Here is a 12,354-nt window from a genome sequence, read left to right on the forward strand (position 1 = left end):
AAGAGAGAGACATTTGTATGAAATTCAAAGAAAAGTAGGTATATCAAGAAGTAGGGGAGCAAAGAGAAAAGAGTAGGTGATAAGTAGGTTGAGAATTGGGCATAGTAATCTTAATAGCCCATTTTTAATTATAGGAAAACATCCTACAGGAATGTATGAACAATGTAAGGAGGCTGAAACAGTAGAACATGTTCCCGCACCTTTAATCTACCCATTCCATGACAGAACGAACCAGCCAACTGAGGACTCAGCAAGCAATGGGCATCTTCCTTTTTCCATCTCCCTGTCCCTCCGCTTATCCGATGGTGGAAATACTTGACAAGCTCCTTTCGCTTCGGCAAGGGGAAAACAGTGTGAAGGAGCTTGCCTACCAGTTCCTGTATTCTGCGGAGGGGCTCAACATCAGCGACGCAGTGCTCAGTGCTAAACATCAGCCTTAATGAGCCTGTGCCTGCCTGGGAGATGGGAATGCTGTTAGAGCTGGGCGGTATGACGGTATATATCGTTACCGCGGTAGAAAATGACAACCGTTCAGATTTGATTATTCCGTGTATACCGCGACATGTAAATAAGTGGGGGTGGTTAACTCACATGCAGCATGCGTGCGACTGGGACACTGAGATTTGTCAAAGAAACATTGAGAAAGCAGATCAAATAGGATCCAACGCAACGGGGAAAGCATGAAGTTTACTTGACAACATCAGTTCATATCAATATCGTAACGAATAGAAATAACCATAAAGGTCGTATCAGCGATTTCAGGCCCAAACAAAAATTATCACATTCATCTAATCTTTCCTCACGATCGACTAGCTGCCCGCCCCATAAGCAGGCTGTCAAAAAACCGCGTCTCTGTAGGCAGCCTAGGCTCTGAGATCTGCACACAAAAACAAATGGGTACAACCACCACTCAAAATCAAAATAAACAGTGTTCTAACCAATCACCGACATGGGCAGTTGTTGTTTGTTTTTAAGCTCGTGCACGGTGCCTGCACGCGAAGTCGGAGCTGAAGAATAAGCCAGCGTCTATCAACCCTATGCTATCAACGGACCAGATACATTTAACATGGAAGAGGCAATCCCCAAGAAGAGGAGGAGGATTAGGGCGAGGGAATACCGTCGTTTTTCGTCAAAGAAACGAATAATAATCGGGAAGGCTTTTGAACGGTGGAGAGAACCGGACGCCGAGGTTGCACTGTTTCTTCTGAACAGTTGAGTAGCTTCTAGTGCTGACTTTTTTTATATGTGAACTGTTTGTCAAAATATAATTCTTTAAAAAATATGAGTGAAGCTCGACTAAACTTGGATAGCTCTAGCGAATATCAGATTGTAGGGATTTAGTGTGTGAGTTGCGTTTGTTATATGTGTCTACTTTGATGTGTAGCCATAATATCGTACTATTAGCAATAACACTAGCCTACGTTCAGGACTAACGTTTGCCGAATAATAATAAAACTGTTATACTATTATTCCAGATAGCTGTTGTTACCATGAGTTTTCCCCATAACGTTAGATCTGTAGCTATATGACTGATTCTGGTACGTTTTATCATACTGGTGCTTCCAGTGAAGCACCAGCAAAACTAGCTGTATGGTATGACATGGCTCGACTGCAGATTTTATATACATCATTATACTTTGTAATCCAAAGCAGCCAAGTTCACATTTTAGTTTTAATGTTTTATTTAATTATTTTATTTTTGCGATTATTTTTGGTGATCAAATGTTTGCTTGCCAGTCGTCTTTCCCGCATCAGCTGGACATGCTCAGCATCAGCTGTGGTAGGCTGTAGCTCTTGGGAAGCAGCCCGAGCACGACCTCTCCCTCTCCCTCTCCCTTGTACAGAACTGTACAAGGTAAATAAGTGATAATAGGCAACGTTCTGACAACTTGCTAGAAACCATTTATATTACAAATTACTATTCTGTTAGCTGGGAAAAAAGCTGGAAGCTAGCTATGTAGTTGATAACATAATGTTCATGCATACGAAGTAAAAAAAAAAAAAAAACTTTTTCTGCATTAGCCTATTTTAAAATAAACAATATTGAAAGTGTAAGTAACGGATATTATATTTACTTGGTTATAAAATTACGTTAGGAAAACAACTATAATGACTTACCCAGCATATTGGGCCATAGTTAGCATCCAAATTTTGCAAATATGGAAACGTTGGACCGAAAGAGAGATGCGCGAACCTACAGTTTCAGGTTCGATTCAAATAAATTAGTTTAGGCTTGGTGTTCAAAATAGGCTAAATGTCGTTTGTAATTAAGGGCACAATAGGCTATTTTTATAGGCTATGTATATTTTTATTATACGTGGTGGCTGCTTTTTTCATTTTTGTTGTTTTCTGAATAGGCTACCATTCATTTAAGGATTTGACATGGGGGAAGTAAAATATGCATAGCCTATACGTTATTAATAGTGTTTATACGGTTTATTTTGTATTTTATTTACCTGTCTTTTACACTATTTCTGAATAGGCTAATAATAAAATGCGTTTTTTACAACGATGCGACGCGTGTGTGTTTTACTCTCAACATGACCCGGTGCGCCGTGCACAAGAGCGCATCCTTTAGATATAAATTATAGGCTAATACATTTTAATAAAACACAAGGTGTAGATCATAAAATTTGGAAAGGGTAGCCTATGTATTTTGTTGTTCTCTGTTCTCTAGTTGTTAGTCAGTCAGAATGACAGTTCATGCGTGAACGTTAGGCCTTTTTTTTTACCCTGCAATATCAAGCTGATGGAAAGCGTAGGTGAATTTATATCTACACAGAAGAAAGCCCTGTAGGCTCTTCCCCGGTACGGGTTGTGTCGAGCCATTTGTTAGTCTGGTTGTTTGATAAGAAAAAGATGAAATGCAGTTGCAATAAACGAGTTAAGAATCCGCACATCATCTGCTGCAGCGGATGACTCTTATTCTGCTGAGCAGAACCAAGGAAGACCTGATGACGACAATTTGATCTTCGGCTGACAAATCAGAGGAAAGGGGCGTTTCATTCTCGCCCACGAGTAGAAATCGAATATTCAAGCTGTTTATTAATTTTTCTACCTCAGAACAAAAAAATCAAGCTCATTTTTGGAAAAAAAGAAAAAAAAGAAAAAGGAACTGTTTCCTCATTTTTCTATCCGTTTCTGAAAGGAAAATCAAATGACCAAAAGATACACGGACCCCAAAAAATACACGGACCGAAATGTCGTCCAATTTTCTTATACTATTTTTTGATTACAACAATACATTTGGAAAACAAAATACAGCCATTTCTTACTTTTTTCTTTTAAACAAAAAACCAAGCTGCACCCTTTTTTAAATTTCATCTTTCATTCCAAAATAGAATAATGAATTACCGTCAAGACGGAGACTCAGATCACTGGCCACAAGAACATCTCGGCACAGGAACAGTTTCTTCCCACAGGCCATTTCCCTCCAGAACAGTTAACACTCCTCCCAAGGCATATGCCTTTAAGTGCAATACTCCCACTGTTTAGTGCAATATCCTAGAACTCAGGTGATACTTATATGTAGATTTATTTATTTATAATATTAAAAACACTGTAAATATGTTCATAATCTGAAAATATGAAAATGTCTATTCTGACTAAACCCAACTGTGATACTTTTATTCTCATATATTTATATTTTTATTTTTTATTCTTATAATTTGTAGTATTATGTTTCTTGTTGTATTTGTATTTGTATATGTGACCTTGGATGACAAAACCAGTCTTATGGGTGATTTTTTTGAAATTGAGATTTTTACATCACATGAAAGCTGAATAAATAAGATTTCCATTGATGTATGGTTTGTTAGGATAGGACAAAATTTGGCTGAGATACAACTATTTGAAAATCTGGAATCTGAGGGTGCAGAAAAATCGAAACATTGAGAAAATTGCCTTTAAAGTTGTCCATTTATGTTCGCGATTGTGCTGCATTCACTCACAAAAATAAATGTTTTATACATTTACGGATGGAAATTTACAAAATATCTTCATGGAACATGATCTTTACTTAATATCCTAATGATTTTTGGCATAAAAGAAAAATTGATCATTTTGACCTATACAATGTATTGTTGGCTATTCCCACAAATACACCCGTGCTACTTAAGACTGGTTTTGTGATCCAGGGTCACATATGTCCACTGGAAGCCTCAGTACCAAAACAAATTCCTTGTGTGTGCAAGCACACTTGGCAATAAAGCTCTTTCTGACTCTGATTCTGATGAATGAACGAAAAAGTACACGGACCATTTGAACACCTACACAAGTGTTAACTCTTCAATTTCATTACCATACAAAAAAAAAATTCAAAAAAACAAGAAAAAGTACTGTAATGCAAACATTGACCTTGTGACATAAGCATGCTTACTGCAGTAGAGAGTGTTATTCTTGTTTTGTAAAGAATAAGAAAACATTGTATAATGCCACCTGATGTTTGTTTTAGGAGTGTGTTTGTTTTGTGAAACCTCGGCTCAGGAAGAATGAGTTGATTTGAGACATGAATTAAGTGTTTTGGTTTTAGAGTTTTAGTGCATTTTGAATGTGAAACTGCTAGGAGATGTGTCAAGAGTTTTGAAAAAGTAAAATAAAACTGTAAAGGGCAATATTTTGTTTTTATTTTGAGTATACACAAATAAAAGGAAACCCTTTAGATTTTTCTTTCTAAATGCAATTTTGACTGATATGATAGCATACTTTAACCATGCAGCAAATGTTTAAAAAATAGTTTGAAAAACTAACTTTAAAAATTACTTAAGGGATCAGCATTAATTGTGGAAAAAAGTAATTATTATCATTAGTATTATTAGTAGTGGGCTATAGTATTATTAATAGGCTAATCAATTGGAAGACTTCCAAAAACCTATTAGCATAATTACACGGCATTAAAGTTAAATTATTTAGCAGGTATACTTTGATTCCAGATCTGGATTCACACTCAAACACATTTGAGATATATATATATATATATATATTTATATATATATTATGTGGAAGCGGCAGATCTTAAAGTGACAGCAGCCAAATAAACCAGTTGCTGTGATGTCTGTCATTAATGTTAATCTAAGTCTTATGAAAACTACAATTCTCTGTTCTTTATCTACATTTAATTTATAATTTATGTAGCCAAGACTGTAAAGTGTTTGATAACCTTATTCAAATTCTGTATGTTTCACCTGTTAGACATCAGTACCAGTATTAGTATCAGTGATCCAGGTCTTCTTCATTCATAAAAAGATGCCATTACAACAAATATTTAAAATATAAGTTTTAAGTTGTCTACTGTACATTCATTTGGAGTGTAACTGAGATTACTAAAATACAAAAATATAAAACATTCCCAATGTCATAAGATAGCTAGTTGCAATGTGTTATTTAGCTAATTTTTAAACATGCAACTAAAACTAGCGAAGTATACAAATTTACAAAATAATCTCAGTGGGACATTTTATACAACCTAACGAGTGTAACATTTGCAACAATAAAACATTAAAAATAAAATCAATTCAGTTACAGATAGCCAACAGCTTACAATTCACTCTCTTCTGGATTTATTCTGTACGCCGTTTCGCGCAATACCTAATCGTACAAAACCTGACGTTGAATATAATATAATAATACCTGAAACTGGAGCCATACACTGAAGTCCACATCCATTGCTGCAGCATTTCTCATTGTTGGCACAGTCACTGTCATTGGCACACGACACGAAACGTATCCGGGCACACATTGCTGGTTTATATTTTCTGCTTGGACACACTCCTGGCTTTGCTGTTATACAGACACATGACAGAGAAGCCATATCAGTGAATGCTGAATGAATTTTTTACTGGGGTTATTGGTTCTTTTGCTGTTGTAGGCTGTGAGGACCTTTGAAATAACTGAAATCATTTGGTGAAGGGATATAGACATGTACGTAATGCAGTCAAAACCTGCCTGGAACTACTTTAACCGTGCGTTTCCCTGGAAATAATTGCACACCTTTGTATCTTCAGCAACCAATCAGATTTAAGCTATCAACAGCCCTGTGGTGAACTTGAAATATAAAATGTTAACTAATAAATTATTTAAATTTCTTAAACGTCTTTAAAAAACACACATAAAAAAAGACACATTCAACTGGAAGAAAAAACTCTTAAAACTCTTAATGGGGACCCTGCCCGTAGTATATATATAATTTTATATACTATAATGTAATGTACTATAATGTAATGTAATATAATATAATATAATACCTGTAACTGGAGCCATACAGTCAAGTCCATTACACACAGTGCTGCAGCATTTCTCATTGTTGGGACACTCACTGTCACTGGCACACAACTTTTCACCCTTCACTAAACACATTATTGTTCCATTGTTTGTGATTGGACACACTCCTGGCTTTGCTGTTATACAGACACATGACAGAGAAAAAAAAATTAGCCTTGATATATTTAAGAGCACAGGTAAAGTAACATTTATTATGAGTTTTTGTGAAGATTGTTTTATGTTCACTTAAAATATCAGTTATATTTTTTAAATCAAAATAAATGTTAAAAATGTGGGGGGGGGGTGTCAATTTCATAGAGACATCAGGATCAGTATTGGTATCAGTGATGCCTTCTTTCATAAAAAGATGCCATTAAATAAATATTTAAAATATAAGCTATTGTCTTTGTTGTTTCTCACCAATGACACTCACTGTCATCGGCACACAACCCCTAATGATACACCTTACTTCTTCATAGTTTGTCACTGGACACACTCCTGGCTTTACGGTTATACAGACATATGAGAGAGAGAAAAAAAGAGCCCTGATATATTGAAGAGAACAGATAAATGTGACATGATTTAAGTGAACTTAAAAACAATCTTCACAAAAACTCATTATAATAAATAAGTTATTTTTAAAGCCTAATAAATGTTAAAATTGATAGCTTTCAATTATACTGTAATGCTGAATGCCTACAATTAATGACTAAAATTAGGGGGAAAAAATATATATTTCATAGAGACATCAGGAGCAGTATTGGTATCAGTGATGCCCTCTTTTCATAAAAAACATGCCATTAAGGGGGCTATGTGTAGCTTTTTACTTAAAAAAATCTTTTAAGATAGAATTTTCATTTGTACATTTATGAGCCAACCATAATGTAATAGAAAGAATGACACCTTAATGTCCACCACGGTTGTCTCTATCAGCCTGTAGGCTCAATTGTGTGGGGAGGATTCGGGTTGGAATTGGCGCGAAAATTCACAAAATGTGTTGTCATGCGCGTTCTCGTCTACTTGGACTTACATCCGGCAATCGCTAGCAGTAAAGTTAGTGTTTCAAATGGATTCTGCGGACGGAAAGAAGCGACCAGCCTCAGGCATAATCCAGACACCCACGGAAACTCCTCGTAAGTAAAAAAAAAAAAGCCTTTTCTAGTGCGGCCAAAATAGAGAGTGACCGGCGTCGGGCAAAGACAAGACGAGTCAACATCGGAGCGGCATTTGATTCTTGGAGGGAGCACCGGTATAATAACAGACCCCGAGCTGGCTTTCTTTTTACTGCAAAGGTAAGACATAGTTTGGACTCTCTGGTTGCTGTGGTCGTGCTCATACGGGCGTGCGCACCGAGAACGAGCATGAGACTGGCTGCAGTTTCTCTAACGGCCACTGGTGTCAGTAAAGGTTAGAAATTTCAGAACCTACGCAATGCTCCTTTAAACAAACATTTGAAATATCAGCTATTGTCTGTATGTTGTTTCTACTTTATTTTTGAGATGAAATGTGATTCATTGAACGATAGTTCATGAACTCGTTCATGTTTTGGGCGAACGCTAACTGAAGATACTGTATTACTGCCTGATGAACGCTACTGTGAACTCGTTCATTCTGGTGTCTGTGAATGGCAGCACTCTCAGTTTAAAGCCCATGTTGCAGGTTAACCACCACTGTCGATTAATGGGTACATAAATCACTCAAGATATAAAACTGGACATTTTGAATGTCCCTAGAACATTCAGAAATAACGTTAACGTTTTTATAACTTAATGGGAACGTTATGAAAACGTTCTTATAACCTAAAATTGTCAGCTGGGGAAGAGGAGAGATTCGCGATTGCACTGAACATGTTTTAAGTGCAGAATTCTCTGAGCGAGCCCAGAGAAAATAGACCTATTTTAACAAGAGCAGCGTGTATCTGAGAGCATTATATTACTTTCGCGCTACAATAATGCGCTCAGCATCCATCGTCCATGTAACGTAACAGAGCACTGATGTTTGTTTACCCTCACTCGTCGCTGCTTAGAAGTGCAAAATTGTAAAGGGTCCGTCTGAAACAGTGTCGCGCAGCGTAAAGTTTGTTCCGAATGTTGTGTAATTAAATACACCGGTATCGCGGTTTATTCAAAATCAATATCATGACGAAAATATAAACCGGTTTTCGGTTTGAACCGGTTTACCGCCCAGCACTAATGGCCACTTAAAAAAAGTGCAGGGCGTGTGTTTTCGATTGATTCAGCGAGAGTGAGGACCCCACCCTTGATTTTGCGGCTTTAACTTCCTGCTCACTACTGCGCAGGTCTGGTCCCGAAATCGCAACTGCGCAGACTCAAGTCCCAAGATATCAGGACAATGGCGGCTTCACTTCTCGCCAATGGAAGAGAGCGAAGGGGCGTCGTCCATCTTTTTTTTACAGGCTATGGTTCAGATAAGTACCGGTAACCTTTGTCATAGTGTGTCGTGGTACTGATAAACTTTGTGTTTGTCATCTAGAAATAGAAGGCATCATGCTAGCTATATGGGAGTTTCTAAGCGTTTATCTCTTCCTCCGGTGAAAATGTTGTTGCAAACGTAGCCGCCGCGTGTCTGTCGCTGTGTTTGGCATGTGCTTGTGTGGGCGAGAGAGGGAGAGAGAGAGAGAGAGAGATAGGCAGACAGCCAGATAGCATAACGTTAGCATAGATAGCTAGCAGCTAGATGGATAAATAGATAGAAATATAATGTAGGTAGATTGACAACGTAGTGTTGGTCGCACGTCAGAGGCGCCCGCGCCATTGGATGTGCAGTTGCCCCATATACTAGCCTATCTATCTACTTGTATATCTGTCTTACTATCTATATATCTAGTCTATCTATCTATCTATCCATCGATCTATCTATCTATCTATCTATGTATTTATCTATAATCTGCACTATCTGAATACTCTCGTCTACTACTCGTCTCTCTAGTCACTCTCAATGCTCTCAAGGCGGGCTATGGTAAATTCTCTTCCCAAGCTGACGTAATGCAATGCATTGTGGGGGAAAGGAGAATTGTTGCAAAACCGCTGTAAGATAGTACCTACTTTTGTGATACCCAACAACATAAAATGCAATGGATAACAGTTTAAATGTTTATTACCAACAAGCAAATTGCACAAATTCGTTCAAAAATTAAAGGAGCTGTATGTAAGAAATTTATTTCAATTAATCATAAAATGGCCCTGATATGTCACTAGACATTAAGAAATCGTGTTCATTTCAAATACTTATATCACTGACAACAATAGTCCGGCCAGGATATTGTCATTTAAAAAGTTAAGTTGCAGCCCTCAACTGATGTTTATGTTGTCACGTTGTGTTTTGGTCTGATGCGCCACCCTCCACCTATCTACCAATCACGAAGTCAGTAGTGTTGCGGCATACGGATTGCCAGCTCTGCTAGTTACCACAGCTGCAGCCACAAACATGTCGGAATCAGATAAAAAAATGTCTAACGTTGCGAAACAAAAAAAACTCGTTATGAATCCGAAATACTTTGTGACAAAGTCCAAAATAAAACAAGGATCTGTATAGGAGATGCCTTTGAAAGATGGAGACGGCTGAAAACGGAGAAGAATTTCTGGACTGGTAACTAAGATTCATCTACGTTTGGCTAACTTGTACTTGATGTAAATGGACATTTCAAATATTCATGACAGTCGAACAAAGTTATGCATGTTCGTGCAAAGTAACGTTACGTTAGCTCATATGGAGGAGGTGGGTCATCAAATTGAAAAGGTAAGGAATTGTTTGGGTAATAAAAACGGCGAGTCGTCATTACTATCATTAGCAATGCATTATCAGAGCCCGTTTCTCTGTCATTATGCTGAGACGCTGAGGAAAACAACATTAGTACGCCCATTACTGTTTATCATGCAAGTTCTACAGCCAAAAATAATAGAATGATATGTAATCTTTCACATCACATATTTTAGCGTTATGGATGTGTACTGCAGGGTAAGTTGAAAAATACAGCTGGTCGCTTTCACTTATAGCGTCAGCTAAATGAATAGCTGTATCTTTGATAACGGTTACACAGTGACAGAGGCACTTGTACTTACGTTAATGACAAACACCTACCGTTACAAGTTAGACTGACAGCTACTGTTCTAACAATGTACTGTCACATACGAGCGTACATCTTTACGATTATATTTGGCTAATCGCCATTAGTACATTTTTGCGATATATAATTTCTTTGCAAAACATCTCTCATTTGAAGCATAAACATAATTAACAGAAAAAGCTTCATGTAGCAGCCTGTATACGTTCCTGCTGGATCCTGCAGCCTATCTGACAACCTGGAGTCAGGGAGGAGGGGCAGGGGATACACCGCTCTACAGTAATTTGAAAGTGATTGCAGTACCAGTTTTGGCCACATTCTTACATACGGCTCCTTTGAACCTGCAACCAGACATGGGCAGTATTTCAATTAAATGTATTTTAAAGGGTTAGTTCACTTTTTAAAAAACTTTTGCTAATAATTTACTCACCCCCATGTCATCCAAGATGTCCATGTCTTTCTTTCTTCAGTCGAAAAGAAATTAAGGTTTTTGATGAAAACATTCTAGGATTTTTCTCCATATAATGGACTTCACTGGGTACCAAACGGTCCAAGGTCCAAATGACAGTTTCAGTGCAGCTTCAAAAGGCTTTAAATGACACCAGACGATGCATAAGGGTCTTATCTTGCAAAACGATCGGTCAATTTCAAAAATAAATAAAAAAGTTTAAGTTTTATAAGCACAAATGCTCGCCTTGCTCTGTTCTGTGATGCGCGTTCGTGACTCTCCTGTTCGAACTCGTTCATCAAAAGGAACAAATCTTTTTTCGAGTCATTTCATTCATTTTGTTCGTTGAATGAACGAAATGACTCAAAAAGATTTGTTCATTTTGATGAAGAAGTTCGAACAGGATCACGAACGTGCATCACAGAACAGAGCAAGGCGCGCATTTGTGCTTATAAAACGTCTCAGGTTACGTATGTAACCATGGTTCCCTGAGAGGGAACGAGACGCTGCCTCAAGCGCTGCGGGAACGCTCCTGCATGAACGCGTCATGAAGCACTCGTGAAATCAGTCCAATGGCGTGACGTCATTGACCAGGAAGCTATAAAGCACCCCTGAACCAAACCATGTCAGCTTCTGATAGGTCGAACAAGTTGGTCACAGGCATGCCAGGAGTATGGCAAAGTGACGCAGCGTCTCGTTCCCTCTCAGGGAACCATGGTTACATACGTAACCTGAGACGTTCCCTTTCAAGGGAACTCGCGCTGCGTCAAGCGCTGCGGGAACTGAATACCCAGGTCGCCATAATCCTCAGGTGCCTGTATATGTGAAATCGTGTGCACATCATACTAGAAACACCCGAGAACCCGGAGTAGAAGCCACATCCAGGTTACAAAATCTTACAAAGGTGTGCGGAGAGGACCACCCTGCCGCTTCACATACCTCCTGAATTGAAACCCCTGACAACAGGGCCATAGAAGCAGCCACACTCCTAGTCGAGTGGGCTCGGACCTTTAATTGTGAAGGATGACCAGCCGCCTCGTATGCAAGTGAGATAGCCTCGACTATCCATTTACTAAAAGTCTGCTTAGATGCGTGCTTCCCTTTACTCGGGGACCCAAAACATACAAACAGCTGATCAGACTTCAGAATCAGAATCAGAATCAATTTTATTGCCAAGTAGTGTTGTGCACATACAAGGAATTTGCTTTGGTAATAGGGTTTTACCGAGGCTGCTATAATCAGCGCCAACTTGAGAAAAATACAGCATGACATGAGGAGAGGTGAGGAGAAAAAAAGGCGACCCCCAGACTATGCTCGTGTAAGGAGAACAGTCTGGGAACAGGAAAAAACACCTCAGCAACATTAGCACATAAACAGTACACTCTACAAACAAGACATTGCAACACGGTTGGGAGTGGGGGATGGAGTTAGTCCAGCCCAGGCAAGCAGCATCCGGTCCTGCAGCCATTATGGCGCTGGTCACAGACCCGCCTGTCAGACTGGGGGTACGAAGCGGCGAAGGCAAGGGATGGGGTGTGGGGCAGGTGCATATCTGTGTATGTGT

General features: G+C 38.6%; 2 protein-coding genes across 21 annotated transcripts in view; one reads left to right on the forward strand and one right to left on the reverse strand.

Annotated features, from left to right (window-relative positions):
- The window catches only part of LOC143722650 (papilin-like), a 630,543-nt gene that overhangs the window by 374,204 nt on the left and 243,985 nt on the right, over positions 1 to 12,354 (reverse strand). For 3 of the 20 annotated variants that reach the window (XM_077214118.1, XM_077214120.1, XM_077214111.1), the window contains exons 2-3: positions 6,243 to 6,395; positions 5,629 to 5,778 (exon numbers count right to left, since the gene is read on the reverse strand). The exons of 16 other annotated variants lie outside the window; for them this stretch is intronic. In XM_077214118.1, the coding sequence (XP_077070233.1) occupies positions 5,629 to 5,778; positions 6,243 to 6,395 (303 nt within the window). The remainder of the gene's footprint in view (positions 1 to 5,628; positions 5,779 to 6,242; positions 6,396 to 12,354) is intronic. One more of the 20 variants, XM_077214117.1, reaches the window with a different exon arrangement.
- The window catches only part of LOC143722662 (uncharacterized), a 508,319-nt gene that overhangs the window by 93,606 nt on the left and 402,359 nt on the right, over positions 1 to 12,354 (forward strand). The gene's annotated exons all lie outside the window — the stretch shown is intronic.

The sequence above is a fragment of the Siphateles boraxobius genome, unplaced genomic scaffold (assembly GCF_051911475.1).
Source record: "Siphateles boraxobius isolate OS27281-9 unplaced genomic scaffold, OSU_SipBor_1 68, whole genome shotgun sequence".
Taxonomy (NCBI): domain Eukaryota; kingdom Metazoa; phylum Chordata; class Actinopteri; order Cypriniformes; family Leuciscidae; genus Siphateles; species Siphateles boraxobius.